The 8150-nt window shown below is 43.0% G+C and overlaps 1 protein-coding gene across 1 annotated transcript in view; it reads left to right on the top strand.

The window, feature by feature from the left end:
- The first annotated feature begins 418 nt into the window (after positions 1-418).
- The window catches only part of ENOSF1 (enolase superfamily member 1), a 46419-nt gene continuing 38687 nt past the window's right edge, over positions 419-8150 (top strand). The window contains exon 1 of the mRNA XM_007935617.1: positions 419-502. Coding sequence (XP_007933808.1) covers positions 419-502 — 84 coding nt within the window. The remainder of the gene's footprint in view (positions 503-8150) is intronic.

Below are 8150 nucleotides of genomic sequence, written 5' to 3'. Positions count from 1 at the left end.
GGTGGGCTTTGGGTCAGATGCTGAGCTTCTGGCTAAAATCCGCTTCTGGGCAATTACACTCCGGTCACACTGGTTTCATCATCTTCAGTGCCGCTTCCGGACACGTCACTGAATCTCCAACTCAGACGGCTGCTGGTCGGGCCTAAGCAGAGTCTTTGCCTGATAGTCGGCCGCGCGAGTAGCGCTGGCCAGTCCCTGCCGGAAGAGCAGCAGAGAAAAAGGGAGCGCCCAGAGAGCCCCAGCGAGGCCTACAACTCCCGTCACGCCAAGTTCATGTGCATGTCCGCGTCCTCTGGGCCCCTCGGCCAATCAGCGCCGCGGTCCGGATAGAGACCTCCACCGCCCTCTCGCGCTCACACGCGGTCACGAGAGGAGCTGAAGGCAGCGGGCACGGCAGGGCTCGAGGGCGCGGGTGAGCATGGTGCGCGGTAGGATCTCCCGGCTCTCGGTTTACGACGTGCGCTTCCCCACGTCGCTTGGGGGCCACGGCTCGGACGCCATGGTAAGCGTGACGGCCGGCGGGGTTTCCCTGAGCCTTGCAGACGCCCGGGGCTGGCTGGAGCCGGGGAGATTCCCAGCTTTGGAACCATTGCTTTTGAAGAGTGGAAGGCGCGTGTGGGGAAAAACAAACATTTCCTGACCTCTGGGGAATAAAAGTATCCAGATACTCTCTACAATCCTGGGTTGCTGCTTTTTTCTTGTTTGCTGGCTTTAGAATTTCCTACTTTTATGAGTCCCATGTTGCTGAAATGGGAGGATGTGTAGTGTACAACAGTAACAAAATGGTTTTGTTGAGTCCCCACCAAGGGAGCCCGAAAGCAGAGAGCTGGCTGCTTTTGTACTGAAAACCAGATGGGGTTTACGGTGATGGAAGCAGGAAGCCTGGAGAGAATGAGTTTTGGGTGGTCATCTCGCCTCCGCCACAACTTACTGTGTAACCTGTCAGGCCCATCTATGAAAAGGAGACATAGTCGGGCCGGGAAACCAGACAAGTTCCTAAAAATTCTGGGTTACAGGAGAGATGCCTGATTGCAGAGAAAACTTAAGGCGCCAGCTGGTGAAATTACCTGAAAAAGTGGTTATAAAAAGATTTGTCATGTGGAGAGTTATGCTCATGTCAGTTAGCCCTCGGAGAAGCTAGTTAAGTAAGAGCATGAACCTTTACTCCTTCCTAGTTGTGCTAAGAAGGAGCTCTGGTGGCATAGTGCCTAAGGCATTTGGCTGCTAACCAAAATGTTGGTGGTTCAAACTCACCAGCTGCTCAGAAGAAGAAAAATGCAGTAGTCTGCTTCTGTAAAGTTTTCCACTTCAGAAATCCAATGGGGGTGGCTGTGAGTCTGAATCACCTGGATGGCAATGAGTTTGTTTGAGGAGCTTTGTACTCACTGAAACCCCACACCATGTAGAGCAATGATACCCAATTATATGAGTTCTTTATTCACTGAAGGGGCTTTGTGCCTCCCAAGGTTCTCACTGCCCCTCTTGGTGCTGGCCTTGAATCTCCACTAACCACATGCCCACATTAGAGAAAGTTGCATCAGTATGTGGTGAATATATGAAAAGATGCCAGCAAGTGAGAAATGTCAAGGTTGGCAAAATGCTTACCTCTGCAAGAGAGAGGGTAGAAGTCAGGGTGGGATACACAGGACTCTAATTCAAATGGCAATGTTTTATTTCTTGAGTTGGGTAAAGGACACACTAGTGTTCATTACGTTACCTATGCTTTTTCTGTGTCTGAAATATTTAGTAAAAATTACCCTCTCAGGAGTCTCTGGGTGGTGCAAATGGTTAATGTACTTAACTGCTAACCAAAAGATTGGAGGTTCAAGCCTACCCAGAGGTGCCTTGGAAGAAAGACCTAATGATCTACTGCCAAAAAAATCAGTCATTCAAACCCTGTGGAACACAGTGCTACTCTGACACATGTGAGGTTGCCAGGAGTCAGATTAATGTCAGCTGGTTAACTGATTATTAAACTCAACAATTCCTCTGTGACTCTATGTTATTGCTAAAAAAAATAATAATAAGCTTCTAATTAAATAAGGGAGCTCTGGTAGCATAGTGGCTAAGTCACTTGCCTGCTAACCAGACGGCTGGCGGTTCAAACCCACCAACCACTCCTCGGAAGGAAGGTTGGGCAATCCTACTTCCGTAGTGATACTGCCTCGGAAACCCAAGGAGGGGTTGCTATGAGTCGGGGCCGACTCGAAGGCACATAACAACAACAACAACAACAAATTAAATAAAGTTAGTAAATAAAAAAACAAAGTCACTGCTGTCAAGTCGATTCCGACTCATAGCGACCCCAGCTGGGGTTATTGAGGCAGTATCTCTATGGAAGTAGGTTGCCCAGTCTTCTTTCCAAGAAGTGGCCAGTAGGTTTCAACCTCTGGCCTTCTGGTTAGCAGTCAAATGCCTTAGGCACTACACCACCAGAGCTCCCAGTTCATATAAAAGAATATCCTTTATTCTGAGACTAATTTCTTCTCACTTTTAAAAATATTTAAATGTCTTTTTTAAAAAAAATATGATATTATAGTAATGACTTAAAAAACACCCATTGGAAATCTTCATGATCTCCAAATGTTTGAAATTTTCCCAGCTTGTAAAATCTAGACACTCAATCTTGTGCAACTGCCTTTACTTCTCTGAGGCTTAGCAGCCGTGAGTTAACCACACAATCTCTCCAAGCCTAGATTTTCTCATCTGTAAAATAATAATAATAATAATATCTGCTTCATACATATAAATGAGGAGTCTGTAAAGAGCATAGCAGAGTCTGATACAAAGAAGACCCTTCATAACGTTGGCTGTAATAATTATTTACATCTGAGAAAACTGCAGCTGAAGGGATTCTGATCTGGACTTCCCTGTACTTTGAATTTGTGAAGTGTTAAGGTGGAAGAATTTAAGTAATGGAATTTGGGCCTAAGTGGTTTATGACTTCTGGGTAAGGAGAGGTTATCTGATAACTGTGTTACAAACTCCTGAGTATGAGCTCAAGTATTAATCTACTGGATTATGGTATATGTCCTATGCTGATTCTCAAGTGCCTTCTTAATAGAATGTGCTATTACTTGAGTCTCGGTGGTACTGTCCTAACTCTTGTGATTACTTCACATGCTTTGATGGGATGCTGGACTTGGATTCTGCTATGTTCAGCACTTAGGGTGAACTTTCCTAATCAGAGGTAGGATATTTTCATGAATGACCCTTGAAACTGTCCCCCAAATCTGTTTCCATTATGATTTCTTAGAAATGAGCACACAGTCCTCCGGTGTACATACTCTTAGCTTGCTTGTTCAGGCTCTCACCAGGTGTCCAGAGAGCCTGGGGCTATCAGCTTAGAGGCCAGCTTCAGCTGACCTCTGGCCACTTCCCAATACTTTTCCTCCTCTTGCCTCATTGTCTGTTGAGCTCCTTGGAGAGGCTGTTCCAGACCTCTTTGTCCTCCAGGCACAGACCTTCACCCTCAGCAGTTATAAGGTATTGCCACTGCATCATTGAGAAGACTGAAAACAAATTTACCCAGAAGATTGAAGACAAGTCTCCAAACCAAACCTTCACACTTCCCTTTATTCTTCAAGTTATGTCCTTCTTCTCCAAAAGTAATCTTTTCTGCAGTGTCCCCATTCCCACCTTGAGGAAGGAGTCATTCCTTGACTTCTGAGGCTCCCATTCTTACCTCCTCCTCCTCCAGCATGTTCAGTCTTCAGGCTCTCCTTGTCTGGTGGTTGTTTCTCCATCCCACATGGGCAGGGCTTCCCAGCTTGAAAAAGCCATTACTTGACCCTACCTCTCTCTCCCATTCTACTCCTGCCCCTTGCTCATCAAACTCTGTCTAAGCCTTTTGCCTCACATCCTTTGCATTTATTTCCACCTCAATCTGAATTGTTTTCTTTCTTCTCTTGAAAAAGGAGCTCTAGTGGCATAATGGTTAAAGCATTTGGCTGCTAACCAAAAGGTCGGCGGTTTGAACCCACCAGCTGCTCTGTGGGATGAGGCAATGTGCTTCCGGAAAGATGTACAGCCTTGGAAGCCCTACAGAAGCAGTTCTACTCTGTCCTAAGGGGTTGCTAGGAATTGAAATCAACTCAGTGACAGTGGGTTTGGTTTTGGTTTTCTTCTCCTGGAATTGCCCTTATTTTTTCTGCATCCAGTGTTCTTTACCTTCAGCTACATTTCATGCTGTCTACTGCCTCCTCTTCTGCTGGCCTCCTACCTTGCTCACTGCTCCTTCTCCTTCCTATACTGATCCCCCTTCTTCCCTTTCTAAAACTCAGTCTCAACACCTACTCTTTTTGCTGCCATTAAGACCGCTCTCCACATTCATGGCTTCAGGGCTACTTTTCTACCAAAGACTCCAAAATCTCATTTCTGCACCTTCCCTATCATTTCAACTGACATCTGGATGTTCCCACTTGGATTTGTCCCCTTCATGCTAAACACTGCCACCCCCACTAGTTGCCACTGAGTCGACTTCAACTAATGGCAGCCCCATGTGTGTCAGAGAGAACTGTGTTCCATAGGGTTTTCAGTGGCTGATTTTTCAGAAGTAGATCTTCAAGCCTGCCTTTCAAGGCACCTTTAGGTGGACTCAAACTTCTAACCCTTCATTAGCAGCTGAGTACATTAATGATCCAGGGATCCCAGGCTAAACACAGTATATCTAAATGGGACTCAGTCACCTTCTATCCCCAGCCTTATTATACTCCTTCTTGATCCTTCTGAGATCATTCTACCAGTCACATGTACTTAAAAGCTTAGAGTCACATTTGGCTCATCCCATTCCTTTTGTTTCTCATCTAAGGCTTCAGTGAAAGGTTTCCCTTCTCTATTGCTTCTTCTCCACATAACCCAGGAGTTGTCAGTGGTTTTTTAATTCGTGAGTCTTCCTTAGAGTTTTACCTCCCAACTCCCTCTTCAGGGACCCAAACCAGACTGGTCACCAACCCTTGAGTCCATTCCAATCTTTCTCTTTTTTTGTCCCCTTTAACTGCTTTAACTACCACCATTATTTCCATCTAGGTATGCAACAGTAATTATATATTCCACCTGGAATATCATGTAGGATAGTCTTCCCTCCAGATCCTTTATGTTCCTTCTCCAGTGAAAATCTCCCATCCTCAACTGACAGCTCAAATGCTATTTTCATCATAAACCCTTCTCCAGCTTCCAGTGTGTTTAACTAATAGTGCTCCCTGCTTTTCAATTATAGTTTGCATCTCTCCCAGAGACTGCCTTATATTATTAGTTTTTATAACTATGTCTTCTATGCTAGCTTCTTCAGGGTCAGACATTCTGTAACTTCCTCAGAAACCAGTATACACAACTGGTGCTTGCATCCCATTGTATTCCCTCCACTGGGGTTTGACACCAGACTCAGACACTCCCATATCCTGTATACCTTCCTGAATAGAAGGATTTAAATTCTGTCTCCAAAACTTAAAAGTCGTGTTATCTTGGACAAATTATTAAACCTTTTTAAAACTCAGTTTCCTCTTCTGTAAGATAAGGAGGAGACTGCCTATTATAATATTGTTGTGTGGATTAAATTAAGTCACTTAAGCTCTTAGAGTAGTGCCTAACACAATAAAGATTATATAATAATAATAATAAATTGTCACACCACTATGCAAAATTACTTAATAGTTGTATCCTACATTCAGATCTCCTCCCCTTGTTTTTTGAGATTTCTGTTATCTGCCCCCACACCACCTATTCAAGCTTATCTTTACTCACTTCCATCCCAGTGCCCTCATGGGCCATTAGCTCCCCCCTCCCACAAAAGTCCCTGGGTTTTCTTTGTTTTATTATTATGATTATTTTTTCTCTTTTTTTTAATTGAGCTTGATGTTCCCTGCAACCATGTTCCCCTGCCTACAGGCCCAGCAACCCACTCCCTCAAGGTGCTTATTTGTGGCTAAGAAGTTATCCTAACTTTGCCTCCTGTTACATTTAAACTGCATATGAACATTTGTATAGCACATACAAATACATATGTAAGAATATCATTTGCCAAACCTATGTGTGGTCATGGGTATATTCCCATTTGTCTATCTATACCTGTCTAACCTGTGTATCTACACAGAGATGAGTGTTTGCTGTTACTGATACGCAGTATTGTGTATGTAATAGTATTTGCCTTTATTGTCTGTACCTCTTATGCACCTCCCCATGTCTTCCTTTTCCTTGTGTGTTCTCCTTTAGAAAAGGATTTCGTCTACCTCTTTTCCCAGCCCTTCCGAATGGCCTTTGTCTGCTTAGGAACTCCGTCAAGTTCTGCTTCCTTTTTGCTTTTCTCCCATGAACTTCTATAGCACTTACAAGTGACCACACTTCGGCGTGCAACCTTATACTATCTTAGCTGCTTCTTACCTTGTGCATGTGTGTTGGCGTCTTCTCCCCACTATATGATACATTTCCAGAGATAGATTTATTTTACTCTGCATCTTCCATTTCACAGGCAGAGTTGAGTTTCCTCATAGTTAGTCAGTAACAATACTTGTTTAATAGTAAAAGTTAAAACAGAACAAAAAAAACAAAAATGGGTTAGTTTATTTGTCTTGGAGCTTTAATTCTTCATTTTCTCCCAGTCATCCCTCTGAACTTGCACCATTATATTTTAAGCTCTGCTATAAAATACTGCAATGAGGATAGTCATATTTTATACATAAGCTTTCAGAAACTTTGGTTTGTTCAATTTTAAGCTGCTTGTGGATGTTCAAGGAGCTGAGATAGCTGTTCTGGGTTTAAAATTGAGTTGAAAACCAAAGAAGACATAATTGCAAACTGGCATTAAAAATGTGTGTATTGAATAATAAGAAGATGGAGGAATAGGCAGACAAGTGACACAGACCCTCTTCAACAAAGAAAAGAGAAAGCAATTGACAGAGATACAGAAGATAATCCTGGAGCCCTGAGCTTTGAAAGTAACTATACAGAAGTGGATTAGGCACCAAGCAGTGGAAAAATCTGAATGAAAACAGTGAGTACAGAGATGGTTGGAGCTGTGGACTGTCAGCTACTCTGACGGGACCAACAGCCTGAATATTTCCAAGTGGTGTTGGGACCTGAGAATTGACCTAAAGATCAGCCCTGGTCACCAAGGGCTGCAGGGACAAATGTGCTGGTGGCCTATGACTAGGAAGGGAAACAGCAAGGAGGGAGACAACCTGAGTTGTTGACTTTCTGCTGTCTGGAGGGTACATCCATTTTGATTATTTATGCTCAGTAGCCATTTTGGATATTTAAAGTGACTGAGGGCACAGCCATTTTGAATGTTTATAAGCAGCAGCTATTTTGAATATTTAAAGTGACCAAGGGTGCCATCATTTTGAATGTTTATAAGCGGTGGCCATTTTGGATATTTAAAGTGACCAAGGGTACAGCCATTTTGAATCTTTACAAGTGGCAGCCATTTTGGATTTTAAAGTGATAGCATTCTCATTCAGATTCCAGGGATGTAAGCATAGGCTCTGTTTGCTAAGGTCAGCAGGGACATACGAGAGGCTGACAATAGGAAAGGAGACAGGTGGTGAGTGCATAAGTGCTGTCAACTAGTGCATAGAGGAGCACAGCACAGTACCCTGCTTGCGTAGATAACATACAAACAAAACAAAGAAAATGAAAATTGTGGGCAAGTCACTCCAAAATACAATCACCAATTAAATATAAACACAGAAACGTCACAATGCCTTGGAGACAACAGAGCATCACAGTCCACACAAAAAAGCAAGATAAAGCAGAAGAAACAAGGGACCAGTATACAGACCCAAAACACATCCCTGAGGAAGATGCAGCATTGGAACTCCCTGATAAGGAATTAAAAGAATTATATTTAGGTATCTTCAAAGTATTGAGAGAGAGAGATCAAGGAAAACACAGACAAAACCCCAGAAGAATTTTGGAAGAAATTACAACAACAAAAAGACAAAATAAATGAAAAATTAGATATGATTCAAAATCTACAGATAGAAATCCAGAAGGTTAATACTAAATTGTCAGAAATAGATAACACATTGAAAGGGCAAAGGAGTAGAATTGATGCAGTGGATGACAGAATTAATGAGATTGAAGACAAGTACCTGAATATTTCTTTGGAAAGGGATCAATCAGAAAAAAGATCAAAACAAAATGAAGAAAGCCTA

The sequence above is a fragment of the Orycteropus afer genome, unplaced genomic scaffold (genome assembly GCF_000298275.1).
Source record: "Orycteropus afer afer isolate SDZICR_OR568_19922 unplaced genomic scaffold, OryAfe1.0 scaffold00030, whole genome shotgun sequence".
Lineage (NCBI taxonomy): Eukaryota > Metazoa > Chordata > Mammalia > Tubulidentata > Orycteropodidae > Orycteropus > Orycteropus afer.
The sequence above is the reverse complement of the archived record's forward strand: the minus strand, read 5'-3'. Positions and strand labels throughout refer to the sequence as shown.